The sequence below is a fragment of the Colobus angolensis genome, unplaced genomic scaffold (genome assembly GCF_000951035.1).
Source record: "Colobus angolensis palliatus isolate OR3802 unplaced genomic scaffold, Cang.pa_1.0 Scaffold57, whole genome shotgun sequence".
Lineage (NCBI taxonomy): Eukaryota > Metazoa > Chordata > Mammalia > Primates > Cercopithecidae > Colobus > Colobus angolensis.
In genome coordinates, this window is record NW_012119265.1 from 8,619,262 (window position 1) to 8,633,703 (window position 14,442).

The 14,442-nt window shown below is 40.9% G+C and overlaps 2 protein-coding genes and 1 pseudogene across 4 annotated transcripts in view; 2 read left to right on the forward strand and 1 right to left on the reverse strand.

Annotated features, from left to right (window-relative positions):
• Positions 1-8,514, forward strand: part of PCNXL4 (pecanex-like 4 (Drosophila)) — an 82,612-nt gene extending 74,098 nt beyond the window's left edge. Inside the window, exon 10 of the mRNA XM_011961930.1 lies at positions 8,074-8,514. Coding sequence (XP_011817320.1) covers positions 8,074-8,124 — 51 coding nt within the window. The 3' untranslated portion in view covers positions 8,125-8,514. The remainder of the gene's footprint in view (positions 1-8,073) is intronic.
• The window catches only part of DHRS7 (dehydrogenase/reductase (SDR family) member 7), a 24,733-nt gene extending 15,508 nt beyond the window's left edge, over positions 1-9,225 (reverse strand). For 2 of the 3 annotated variants that reach the window (XM_011961928.1, XM_011961926.1), the window contains exon 1: positions 9,057-9,225. Coding sequence is in view for 1 of the 3 variants with exons in the window: in XM_011961927.1 (XP_011817317.1) it covers positions 4,574-4,706 (133 nt within the window). In the remaining 2 variants the exon portion in view is untranslated. Of the gene's footprint in view, positions 1-4,573; positions 5,003-9,056 lie in introns of all 3 variants that reach the window. The other variant, XM_011961927.1, reaches the window with a different exon arrangement.
• A 1,900-nt stretch (positions 9,226-11,125) lies between these two features.
• Positions 11,126-13,719, forward strand: LOC105526087 (annotated as a pseudogene).
• Positions 13,720-14,442: the final 723 nt, after the last annotated feature.

Below are 14,442 nucleotides of genomic sequence, written 5' to 3' on the forward strand. Positions count from 1 at the left end.
GTAGGGGGGAGGTGGGGAGGGGACAAGGGCTGACTCTGTCACCCAAGCTGGAGTGCAGTGGCATGATCTTGGCTCCCTGGAACCTCCACGGCTCAGGCTCAAGCCAACGTCCCACCTCAGCCTCCCAAGTAGCTGGGACTACAGGCGTGCACCATCACGCCCGGCTAATTTTTTTGTGTGTATTTTTTTGTAGATATGGGGTCTTGCATGTTGCCCAGGCTGGTCTCGAACTTGTGAGCTCTAGCGATTTGCCCACCTCAGCCTCCCAAAGTGCTGGGATTACAGGCATGAGCCACCGTGCCTGGCCAACTTTGACTAATCTCAATATACCACATCTGGAAGAGAACAGTTACAAAGAGTTTGGTCTTAAGGTTTATTTCTCCTCAGCAGATTAACTTTTGCAAAATTCCTTAAGAATATATTAGTATCAGAATTGTGAAAAATGGGAGAGTTTCAGATGCATATTTATTGAAAATCTTGCTCAGTTTTATCCTGCTTGTTCTCCCAGAATTTTCTGTAAACTGAACGACTCCGTTTACAGAGTTTTAGTCACCTTTAACAATTTTTAAAAATTCAGTTTGTAGACTCCATTTGTTAAGGGAATCAATATCAGAAGTAATACTAAAATGTTATATTAGGAAAAGGGATCCACTAATATAGCTTATGGTTATTAGAGCTGGGCTACTTTTAATTTATGGAAGTATCTTACATATAGGTGTAAGAATGACTCACTATATGAATACATACTAATCATACTGTAAACATTTTGCATCTCTTTTGTGACCTACACAGACACTTAAATTGTGTTGCAATTCTGCTGTCTTGTTTTACAAAAAGCTGTTTAGGGAAGAAAAGAAAAGAAATCAAATCTGTCTCCCAAATAACAATCCCTCACAGTTGTTAGGGAAGACAGCCATTATGTCTTCCCTAAGTCCTTTCATCTCTTACTCCTCTAAGGCTAAATAAACCTATCCAATTTCTCCACTTTCCCTTACATGACATGGTATCAGGTTTCCTCGCTCTTCTGCTTACGCCCACCTGCACCAATTCTAGTTGGTCAATGTTCCTGTTTATTAAAGGGTACTGGCTAGGTTTCGGTAGGGTCTGGGCAGTGCAGAGCAGGATGAGATGACAAAAATCACTTCCCTTGTCCCCCAGAAGGTAGGGTCTATGAGGGCCTGGACTGTGGCTGATTCAGTCACTGCAGTGTCCCCAGTGCCCAGAACAGAGGCCGGCACATACAAGCAGCTAGTCAGGAGACATCTGTTGTTTGCAGCTGTTGCTTCAGACACTGAAGTCTACAAATGCAAGCCAAGGTTGCCTCATCTTTTCTGGCAGCCACTTCACAGTTGACTCCTATTGAGGTTACTGTTAACAAAAACTTGAGTTTTGCTCACATGTGCTGTTGCTGAAATTTTTCCTCCTCTAGACTTCTGCCATGGATTTTTCTGGACCACTTTAATGTCCAAAATTAGTCACCCTTAAATTTTGCCATGTGTGGCTGGGCTTGATGGCTCACATCTGTTATCCTAGCACTTTGAGAGGCCAAGGCAGAAGGATCACTTGAGGCCAGGAGTTCAAGACCAGCCTGGAACACAGTGAGAGCCTGTTTCTACAAAAAGTTTAAAAATATCCAGGTGTGGTGGTTTGTACCTGTAGTCCTAGCTACTGGGGAAGCTGAGGTGGGAGGATTGCCTGATCCCAGGAGTTTGAGGCTGCAATGAGCTATGATCATGCCACAGCACTTCAGGTTGGGTGACAAAGCAAGACCTTGTCTCTCTATCAAAAATATATATATATATCACCATGTGAGATATGTGCTTGGAAATGCACAGAATTTCTCTAGACTGATACAGCAGAGGCAGGAAATGGTGGCTGCCTCCAGAGAGGCATACTAGGTAGCTAGGGCACAAGGGTCAGAGAAAGCTCTTTACTTTTTACTATATGTCTTTTCGTATTTTTTACTTTTGTATTACGTAAGTGTGCTATTTTTTTAAGGGACAAAATATAATAAACCTACAGAGAAGTCAAGAAGGATAATTTTTTTTTTCTTTTTCCATCTTGATAGAGTCTGCTCATGTCTCCAGTCTGAGCTGTTTTGGGAATCTGAGTCTATTTCAATTTTCCTTTAATCTTTTCTTCTTTTTCACTCCCTACCTCCACCAGGAATCTTTTTGGACTTTTTTTTTCCCTAAAACTCTCCTGTGAAATGTTAATTCTACAGATACACTGTATATCATTTATGTACTGTACATATATCTGTGCTTTATACATAAAAGGAGTTCTGTAAAGTTTACTTCTGCCAGGCATGGTGGCTAATGCCTGTGTTCCCAACACTTTGGGAGGCCGAATGGGGTAGGTCACCTGAGGTCAGGGGTTTCAGACCAGCCTGGCCAATATGGCGAAAACCCAGCTCTACTAAAAATACAAAACTTAGCCAGACGTGGTGGTATGTACCTGTAATCCCAGCTACTAGGGAGGCTGAAGCAGGGTAATCACTTGAACTCAGGAGATAGAGGTTGCAGTGAGCCAAGATCACACCACTACACTCCAGCCTGGCCAACAGAGCAAGACTGTATCTCAAAAAAAAAGAAAAAGAAAAAAAGCTTACTCCTTGGTTACTAAGCATATGACTAAATTTTAAGATTAAGCTAAACGTTAAATTAAAATTTAAAAGTTATTAACACCTAACTTTATAACTATATTTGCTGAAAAACATTTTTATGGTTTTTGAGACAGTGTCTCACTATGCTGCCCAGGCTGGTCTTGAACTCCTAGACTCAAATGACCCTCCCACCGTAGCCTCCAGAGTAGTTGGGATTGCAGGTACATGCCTCCACGCCAGATTTTTTGCTAAATAACTTTTATGTAACTTATTTACTTAGATAAATAGCAATTTATCAAACTACATGTGCAAATTTGCAAATTATATAACTACATAATAATAACAATGTAATTAAATTTAAAATCCTTCAAACTGTTCTTTTCCAGCAAAAGATAACTGAAAATATTAAATGAATTTCTTAAAATTGTCAATGATCTTAACTTTTAACTTTTCCTTAATGTAAGAAAATAACTTTTAGTAGCTTAGAGATATTCATTCAGATGTTGTCAATAATTTTCCTTTTTAGCACTTGACATAATTTGATGGGTTGAATATTTTTTGTAGGATTAAATTATAAAATATAATCTATTTTCATTTAATTCTTCAAGTCCAAGTGAACACAAAAGCACTAAGGATCAAACACAAACAACATCTGCAAGGCAGCCAATGGCAGCCAATAGGCACATATATTCCCCCATTGGGATGGAACAATCAATCAAGAGAAAGCCCTTGGTTAATGAAGTTGTGCAGTATTTGGGATTCCGGCTTTAAAAGGAGAAAGCCCAATCACTTGCCATAGTTTCTTAGCACTGCTGTCGCGTCTATGTTATGTATTTTTCGTGAACTCAATGTCAGTGCTGCACATGCTATACCCAAGAAAACACAACCAGAAAAATAAAATACTAAGGAATAACATTTTCTCGGGTAGGGTTAAGCTTTGGAGGGGCACAAACCACTGTATTACCAGAATTTTTTTTTTTTTTTTGGTCCACAAGAACCAATTCTCACCTTGGGATAAATATCACCCCCCTCAACGCCCAACCCATAGTGCCCCCACAACATAGTCTATCTTTTGAGCTACTATCTTTTCCAAGCAAACTTTGTAACATGCTTTGAGTATTTTTATACCAGAAACTTGGTCCAGGGAAACCCCACTTCCCCAAGTCCTTAAGGATCCAAAGCCTAGCTTTTGGTAAGTCATTTAATTTCTCTGAACATCAGTTTCCCTATCTGGAAAATAAGACTAATAATGCCTACCTTGTAAGAGTTGTAAACGTTAAAGGTTATGGGTGTAAAGCGCTGAGCACAGAGCCTACATATAGCAAACAAACACAATGTCAAATATGAAGCAAGACACAGATAAAGTGAGATAGGCAGTATGCCAACAATGATCTCACTCCAGCAAACTGCCATTGCAATTCTTTCTAGTGTTCAACTTTCATCCCAATAAGTAGGTAGGTGAGCGACTTCGGATTATCTCAGATTTTATTTCAAAACAGCAGGAGTGAGAAGTGGAGGCTAGACAACTCCAGGCAGTAGAATGACGGGGCTTCCAGTACTTACAAAGGAGGTTCCCTTACAAACGCAGGGGGACACTCACTGTTTCTCAGAGTATCGTCCTCTGAGACAACACTAGAATCCCTTGAGTCTTGAGTAAGATGTCAGAGTCCTCAGGGACCCCGCCGACACCAGTGCCCTCTTATAGTTTGGCACTCCCTGGAGAGGTTTCCTAGCCTGAATGGCAAGTCCGTGTCATCTTCCGACCAGGACAGAGGACAAAGGGGCTTTTCAGCCCTCGCGTCTTCCTCCCCAACCCGCAGCCCCGCGTAAGGCGCAGCCAGGCCTTCGGGAAGCTCCATGCAACCCGCAAAGGACCCGGGATCACCGCGGAACCCCTGGAGACCAGGACACGCCTCGGCAGCTCCGAGCCCGGCCTCCCAGTCGGGAGCGGCTTTGGCAGTTCCTCACCTGGGCGTCGTCCCTGCCACTCGGCCCATAGTAGCGTCAGGTCGCCGTCAGCCCGCAGAAAGCGCAGCAGCTGCACCACGAGCAGGAGCAACGCGCACAGCGCCAGCAGCCAGAGCAGCAGCTCCCAGTTCATCGCGGCCGCGCACGCCCAGCTCCGGGGGAAGAAGACAGCCCGCACCAGAGTCGCGTCGCTGCCCTGCGGGATCGCAGCGCCACCCTTTCGGCCAGCCCAGAGCGGCACCGCCCCGGCTCTGCCCAGGGAGCAGGCCGGGAGGAGGAGCCGCTCGGGCGCACGGGGCTCAGCACTCGCGGCCGCACTCGCCTCCCTGGGGCGGTCCGCGCCCTCTTGCGCCACACCCAGCGGGGCAGGCAGATTGCTTGAATTCAGGTTTCCGAGACCACCCTGGGCAACATGGGGAAACCCTGTCTCTACCAAAAATAAACAAATAAAATTCCAGTATTTTTAAAAAAGCTGATTCAAATATAAGCTACATATTATATACTACATTATTTCCTCTCTGTACAGGAAAACTAGCAACAGCCAGGAGACAAAGAATCATTCTTGCTTAGCCCCTCTTCTCCATTCCTATTCAGAAAGAGCATCCCCTTTTCAAGTTTCAGTATCTTTTCATGAGGTCGAGAGAGTGCTGAAGAGTGTGGCTATCACTCAAGACCCCACAAGTCAAGGCAATGGTCCCTCCATGGGGACAAGGACCTTTTACAATTAGAGGAAAAAAGACTGAAGTCATGTGCTGTGTTGGCACCTTACAACCTGATTCTGACCACACACAAACTTACTCTCAGCTAAAGTGTCTGTTTGGCAACCAAAGCCTAGCTTGGTACCAGATCCTCCCTTTACCCAAGCCATGATTCACATCCTAATATAAACAGCAAATAAAAACAGAGAACGTAATGAAAACACCAAGGTCTTGCCTACCCTAATACACAAAAGAGTAAACTACTGTTCTTGATTAATTTCCGTTTGAAATGAGCTTCAAAACATTTCATTACTTCGCACTAAATACCTACATGTGTTTAAGGCATTAACAGTAGCATCTTTCTTGTTTTCAAGTATTTGAAAGCAAGAGGGCTTTCCGTTCACAAGCCTCAGAGGGACCCAGTTAGAGTGCATAGATACTAGGCCATGTATGAGAACGACCTGTGACCAAATGGAGAAAGTTCTGGACGTTGATGCAGTAGAACTTTCATCTTCTTTATTTCCTAGAATACCTTGTATGCTCTGATGTCAAAGGCTGTTCCTTGGCTGAAACTAAATGTGACTTTAAAACAGTCATGGAAATAAAAGAAACAGTGACTTCCTTCCCCAATGTTGTTTTCTTTTTCCAGTCTTGCGTGCCAAACTTTTGTTTTTCTTCAAATGTTTTGAAGAATGTTACTTGCAGTAATAAAATTTCCTTAAACAGCTCTTCCTTCTCTTTTTTTTAATCCTATTATAAACCTCCCCACCCTCATCCTTCTCAAAAAAGCTTTTTGGAGTTATCTGGACTCACAGTCATCTCTACCCTAATCTCACCTCTTTCCACAATTACTTCTGAACTATGTCTGAAATTGTTTTTTAATTATTTTCGGGGTTAATATATTATTGTTGCAATAGAACTTTAGAATCCTTGAAATAGAGTAGCAAATCTGATGCTCCTTTTGAAGAGTCTGCAATACACAGCTTAGTGTTGACATGAGAAACAATAAGCCCACATTGATTGAATTCTCCTTTCCTTGAAATTTAAACCTCCTTCAGAGAGAGTAGAAGGATAGTTACCAGAGGCTGAGAAGAGTAGTGAGAGGGTTGGGGGGAAGTGGAGATGGTTAATGGGTACAATTATAGTTAGAAAGAACGAATAAGACCTAGTATTTGATAGCGCAATGGGGTGCCTATAGTCAATAATAATTTAGTTGTATGTTTTAAAATAACCAGAAGAGTAAAATTGGATTGCTTGTAACACAAAGGATAAATGCTTGAGGGGATGGATACCCCATTTACCATGAGTGATTATTACACATTGTATACCTGTATCAAAGTATCTCACGTACTCCATAAATATATACACCTGCTATGTACCCACAAAAATTAAAAATTAAAATTCAATTTTTTAAAACCTCCTTGAAGTTCCGAAGTCAATGTTAAAATGAGAGTTGCTAGCATTAAATATGTCAGTCTTCTCTGAGTATTATTAAAATGCTTTGAATAAAGTCCTAACCAAGGGGTCCCAAAGTCTTTCTATAACAGGTAACCTTCATTTTTAATTGCAGATGTAATAGAATGCTACCCCGCCTTCCCTCCTTTTAGTAATGGCCGCTTTTGATGGTCTGGGCTCAGGCCCATTCATGGCAGCTAAGGCCCATTCAGGTCAGCTAAGATGAAGGCAGCTGTGCGTAAGCAATTGCTGCCTTCCATAACAAAAGAATTACACAAAAGAACTTTAAAAATCCAAATCCTCCAAGATCGGCAGTCCCTGGGCGGGGGAAAAAGAAAAAGTGAGTGGAAGCTGTGAGTGGAAACAGGAACCGAGGAAGTCTAGGGAGGGAATACTTTTCCTCAAGAACAAGAAGGGGTTTGTGGTTTTTGATTGAGGGTGTTTTCACATCCCTTAGATGCTTTTGGAAATGTGTTGGATGAACAGTTGCCATAGTGCCAGCTACCCAGGGTGCCATCAGAGTGCTAAAGGTCTGGGCACTATGTAAAGACATACCTAAGAAAGAATTGCCCTGCCCCAAAAACTCACAGCACCCTTACTCAGAAATCCTGCAACCTGGCTGGCCACAGTGGAGAGGAGCTCTGCAATGTATTAGCTGCCTCCCTCCACACGCTCCGGCTTACACCTGCCTGGCTATACCCCAGGTACAAGCATTCAGGTCATTGTCTAGTTTTCTGATATTCTTCAGGCAGACAAGGTCTTACCTAGAGTCTTGTTTATAAGAAAATATAAGTTATTTTCTTATCTCATGGGATCCCTCAATAGGAATATCTCACTCCACTATTCACCACAAGCAGTTCGCCATATCAGTGCATCGATTGTTTGTTTAGATTAGCCAATTTCCACAGTATCCTGAGACTCTTAAACATAAGCAGTTTATGGCTCTCACTCTCTCTCTCTTAAATGCCGTGTTTCAAACTTCCCTTTATATATCTTGGTATATGATTTAGTAGTGGTGGTGGTTATTCAAATCTAGAATTTCAGACACTCGTACACACAGGAGTACATGCAAAGCTGGTGAAATTTGAATGAGGTCTGTGGATTTTGCCAATACCAATCCCCGGGTCCTGTTATTGTTTTAAAATTATGTAAAATTACTAGTGGGGGGAACGGGGTACAGGGTACACATCTGTTTCATCTTGGCAACTTCCTGTGAATCTATAATCATTTTAAAGTAAACAGTTAGAAAAATTAGGTTAAATTTCTTAAAATATGCGAATATTTTCTTAAAATTCCAAAACTGCTCAATGCTTTTCTCTCTTTCTCTTTTTTCTCCCTCCTCTCCAGCCAGGACCAGCCTTGGAGATAAGCAGAGTGAACAGAAATGTATGCTCTTAGATTTAAGAAAAACAAGATTCTTTCTTGCTTCTTAAATCATACTCCATCCCATCAACTTGCAAACATGCTGACACTTCTCATAATTTCACTCTTCATAAACCAAAGCGTAAGGTCAGAGGAGAACTTGACATATTAGAAGACTTAGGCATTGAAAGTGGTTAGTCTAACGAACCCATTGAGGTTTTGGAGAACCTGGGACTCAAATTTTGGAAGATGTGACAGATGATATGTTAAAATACATTGCACCAAGGCTGAAGTGGGAGGATCGCTTGAGACTGCCTGGAAGGCAGATGTTGCAGTGAGCCGAGACTGACGGTGCCACTGCACTCCAGCCTAGGCAACAGAGCAAGACCCTGTCTCAAAAAAACAAAACAAACAAACAAACAAAACCAAAAAACAAAAAAGCCATTGCAACAAGTAACAGTCAACTTTTCAGCAGAGGTGAGTAATCAGTTAAGGCTTTCTGGAATGCCAGCCCACCTCAAGGCCTTGTACATATTGTTCTCTCTACATAGAGGGATGGCCAGAAATCCCCCAGATGGATCCATGAATGCTCACCTCCTGTGTGCAAACCACCATGTATTCCCTCCCATGTTGTATCAGGGTTGGTCACTGCAACCAGTAGAATGCTGCAGAAATGATGAATGTGTGACTCCCAAGGATAGGTCACAGAAGATATTGCAGCTTCTACCTCTTGCTCTCTCTTGTTTATACCTTTACTAAAGTTTAATTCGAGTACAAGAAACTGCACGTATTTAAGGTATACAATTTGATGAGTTTGTCAAATATATACACCTGTGAAACCATCACCACAATCAAGGTAAACATTTCCATCACCCCAAAAGGGGTGATCCTTTGAAATCCACCCCTCCTCCACCTTTTCCCTAGGCAGCCACTGGTCTATTCTCTGTCACTGTATGGAAACACCTTACCTGTTTCCTCTGTGGGATGTGAAGTCCCATTTCTGGATCCTTTCAGGTCCCTGTCTAATGTCTATTCTATTTTGCCTTGCCCTTACTTTTGTTCAGACCAAGTTTAGCCTTAGCGGGGAATTTGATTTTGTGATTCTGAACCCTAAGCAATCTTGGATTGCTGTCTGCTGAGATGGTGCATGACAGCAGTGAGGAGCATGATCTGTTTTAACAAAGCTGTATGCTGTTCCCAGCTATCTAAGACCAAGGCTCATCTCTTTCTAGTAGAATCTTGGCAGGAGCCACAAGAAGTAACCAACACAACAGGAGTTAACCTGTCCATATGCTTTCTAAGTGCCAGGCCTATTCTAAGTGTTTTATATATATTAAATCCCTTAATCCTCACAATAATCCAGTTAGTTAGGTACTATTTTAATTCCCATTTCCCTGATGAGGAAGCTTAATTGTGATTAAGTAACTTGCCTTAGGTCACACAGCTAGGAGATAGGGTCTTTGAACCCAGGTAGTCCAATTTCAGTCTTTGCTCTTAAACCACCATATGATACTGCCTCTCACACCAGAGCAGCCCAACTTTGTTCTGCTGGATTCCCTGAAGTTTCCACCTTAGTAGGTACAGGTCTGAATCCCAAAGAAACTATAATAACATCTTAATGAGCTGCTTCATTACCATATCATAAAGACTGCCCACTTCCCACCCAGGGATGGAGGGAGATGGAGAAAGCCTCACTGCCTCCTACCCCACCTTGACACAACAGTTCACATTTTAGGATCTTTCATTTCTAGCACTCTACTTCTGGGTACTAATGTCTCAATCAGTCAGTACTCTCAACTGCAAATGACAGAGACCCACTCAAATTAGCTTACGAGAAATGTTAAGGAATGTATTGGTGCCCCCATAGGTAAACCCCCTACCCTAAGGATGTGGCCTGCCTCTGCACCCACCCTGAGGTCCAAGTGAAAACCACTAACCTGAGGGCCAGGAACCCAAGCACAGCACTGAGGCCTGTTACTTGGAGACAGAAGTGCTCAGGCAAAGTCTGGGGTCGTTACCCTCATTCAGTAAGAATTTTGATGTTGATTTCTAGTGTCTAGAGACCTCAATATCCAAAATAAACATTACTACATTAATTTGCTAGGGCCGCCATAACAAAGTATCACAGACTGGATGGCTTAAACAGCAGAAATTTATTTTCTCACAGTGCTGGAGGCTAGAAGTTCAAGGTCAAGGTGCTGACAGGGCTGGTTTCCTCTGAGATCCTCCTCCTTGACTTGAAGTAAGGAAGACTACCCCTCTCTCCTTGTGTCATACCTCAGAAAAAGAAAGAGGAAGCAAAAGTTACAGAAAGGCAAAAATAAGATCAATAGTCAGATAGCTCAGCGCAGCACCTCCATCCTGGTGTTAAAAATCAACCCCTGACCTAGCTGCTTGTATCATCCATAGATTCCAGGCATTGTGTGAAGAAGCAATGCGAAATTTTCTGTTCTGTTCTGTTCTGTCTTGATTACCAGTGCATGCAGCCCCAGTCCTGTACCCTATACTTGCTCAATCGATCATGACCCTCACATAGACCCCCTTAGAGTTGTAAGCCCTTAAAAGGGGCAGGAATTTCTCTCTCGGGGAGCTCGGCTTTTAAGATGCAAGTCTGTGGAAGCTCCTGGCTGAATAAAGCTCCTTCCTTCTTTAACCCAATATCTAAGGAGTTTTGTCTGTGGTTCATCCTGCTATAGTGGGTGGCCATCTTCCTCCTGTCTTCTCATAGTCTTTTATCTGTGTGCATCTATGTCCTAATCTCCTCTTCTTAAAAGGACATCATCAATCATATTGGATCAGGGCCTACTGACATGACCTTGTTTTACCTTAACCACCTCTTTAACAACCTCATCCCCAAATACAGTCTCATTCTGAGGTACTAGGAGTTAAAACTTCAACATATTAACTTCAGACCATCACAATAAACAAAAAATAAAGCTAAATTTATTGCTTGGTTATATAAGGGAGAGCTATGCTGACCAGGCCCAGTCTCTCTATGCAGATCAGGGAACTGATCTTAATATGGTTCTGCAGAAGCATGGAGTTTGGTGACTGGCAGAGTAGGTCAATGTCAGCTGAAGAACTGTAGTTACTTGAGTGAGACTTTAGTAGATTTGTTGGCACTCAGTAGTATGTTCCTTGAAGCAGTCCATTCCCAGATGGTTTGCTTTCACAAGCAAGGGGTTGTTGCTGCTGGAATGGCTTCCAGAAGCATGCTTGCAGAGGTGAGTTGTTGACTGATTAAATAGATTTAAAATCATTTCTGGTGGTTGATCTTGTATACTGGCTGTAAATCTTTCCTAGGAGTGTGGGAGCTTTTAAAATTTTTCACTGGTGTCAAAAATAGTACTTAAGTTGGGCATGGTGGCTCACACCTCTCATCCCAGCACTTTGGGAGGCAGAGGTGGGAGGATCACTTGAGCTCATAAATTTGAGACCAGCCTGGACAACATAGCAAGATCTCATGTCTATTAAAAATCTTCCCTGTGTGAACTGTCACCTACCACAGTAGGCTAACCATAGCTCAGAGCCTGGGATGAGCCTTCCTACAACATTCCCTTTCTCATATAAACATTCTCAAATATTATAATGAATTTTATGAACTTTCCATTTTCTTAGATTTAAAAATGATCAAATACCAGCAATATCCCTGTGGTTTTTTGGTTGAACTTATAAAAACAGTATTGTATTATACACTTCACACTGAGACTTGCCTTTCCAGTTTACCAATATCATGAACATCCCTCCAGATAGATTCAGTAGATTTGACACTTTCTTTTTAATCACTGTCCACTGCTCCATTGAATAGATATATCACAATTATTCAATCATATCCATTACTGATGGGCATTAAAACTCTTTCCTTTTCGTATTAAATAACTACAACCAATGGTTTGTATCCTTGTGTATGTGTGTTCCTTCTATACTGATGCTGTTACTTCTATGAGCTGAATTTCTATGAGATGAATTCCTAAGGGTAAAATTGCCAAATTAAGAGTATATTTAGATATGTTTAGATACACAAATACTTACCATTGTGTTATAATTGCCTACAGTATTCAGTGCAGTAACATGCTACACAGGTTTGTAGCCTAGGGTATAGTATCTATCCTAGATGTGTGGTAAGCTATACCATCTAGGTTTGTGTAAGTATACTCTATGATGTTCCCACAATGACAGAATCACCTAACAACCCATTTCTCAGAATGTATTCCCATCATTAAGCAACACATGGCTGTATTGTTCCTTTGTACTCAATATTACTTCATGCTATTTCAAATTTTATGTTCTTTTAAATTATGTTTTCTAGTTGCTTGCTGCTGGTATATGAATGTGAAATTAACTATTATAAATTGCTTCTATAACAAGGCACTGTGCTAAATTCTACTATTTCTAAATTCTCCTATTTTTAAATTCTATATGTTTTCTATATAATTAAACCTATTATGTATAATATAATTATAGTCTAATTTCTTTTTCCCAACTCTTATGTCTTGATTTTTTTTTTTTTTTTTTTTTGCGCACTGTCAGGAATTTCTAATACAATGTTGACCTGAAGTTATAAAATGGGTAACATTGCCTAGTCTCTCCTGCAGGACAGAGAGTGAAGGAAGCATTGGATGCTGGCATCTGGTTGGTTTCTGGGGAGGCCTCAGGAAACTTACAATCATGACAGGAGGCAAAGGAAGAGTAGGTATGTCACACGGCCTAAGCAGGAGCGAGAGAGAGCAAGAAGGGAGAGGAGGTGTTACATACTTTTAAACAATCAGATTTTGCAAGAATTCACCCACTATCACAAGAACAGTACCAAGGAGATGGTGCTAAGCCATTCATGAGAAATCCACCTTCATGATCCAATCACCTCCCATCAGGCCCTAAGTATGACCTGTCACCCTCTACATTCTCTTCTGGTGAAAGAGCTTTTCAAGTTGAATATGCTATGAAGGCTGTGGGAAATAGTATAGTGATTGAAATAATATATAAACATAGCATTGCTTTTGGGGTCTAAAAAAATTAGTGCTTTCAAAACTTTGTGAAGGAGTTTCCAACAAACAACTTATTAATGTTGATCAGCACATTGGATCGGAATGTTGGAATGCTGGCAGCAGGTTTGTTGGCAGTTGCTTGCTCTTTAGCAGACAGAGCAAGAGAAGAAGTTTCCAACTTTAAATCTAACTTTTGCTATAACACTCCACTAAAACATCTTGCAAACACAGTGGACATGTATATACATGCATATACACTCTACAGTGCTGTTAGATCTTTTGCCTTCAGTTTCATGTTAGGGTCTTACAGTATGAACGACAGTGGACAATTTTCCATGATTGATTCATCAGGTGTTTTATATGGTTATTGGGGCCGTGCCATGGGCAAAGCCAGGCAAGCTGTAAAACAGAAATAGAAAAGCTTCCAATGAAAGCAATGACCTGCTATGACACTGTTAAAGAAGTTGCTCAAGTAATTTACATAGTACATGATGAAGTTAAGGATAAAGCTTAAGAACTCAGCTGGGTTAGTGGTTTAACTAAAGGAAGACATGACATTGTTTCAAAAGGTATAAGGGAATAAGCAGATAAATATGCTAAAGAATCTTTGAATGAAGAAGACAAATCAGATGATGATAATATGTAACATTTACTCCAGCATCTATTCTATTTTAAATTCCTATCACAATCCCATGTAACTATATAGCCCTGCTGATTACACATACTCACTGACCAATTTTTATTAAATTTTCATCTTGTAAAAGACAAAACAGAAACAATAACAAGATAATCTTAAAAATTAAAAATATTACCCCACTACTTTCTGGCCTCCATGATTTCTAATGAGGAACCCGTCATCAGTCTTGTTAAAGATTACTTGTACATGATGAGTTGCTTCCCCATCTTTGTCTTTTGATAATTTGATTATGTGTCCTGGCATGATTCTTTTTGCATTTATCTTTCTTGGAGTTCATTGAGCTCCTTAAATGTTTAGATTCATGTTTTAATTTTTAAAAATCAAATTCAGGAAATTTTTAGCCATTATTTGTTCAAATATTTTTTTCTGACCACTTTGTCCTCTCCTCTCCTTCTGGGATTCACAGTATGTGTATTTGGTTTGCTTAATGGCATCCCATGGGTCTCTCAGGCACTGTTTGTTTTTCTGCGTTCCTTGACTGAATAATTTCAATGGACCTATCATCATGTTTGCTAATCTTTCTATCACCATGCTCAAATATGCTATTAAAATTCTCTAGAGAAATTTTTATTTCAGTTACTCTACTTTTTAGGTCCAAAATTTCTGTCTGGTTTCTTTATATAATTTCTATTTTTTATTGATATTTTCTATTCAATTATCATTTTCCTGATT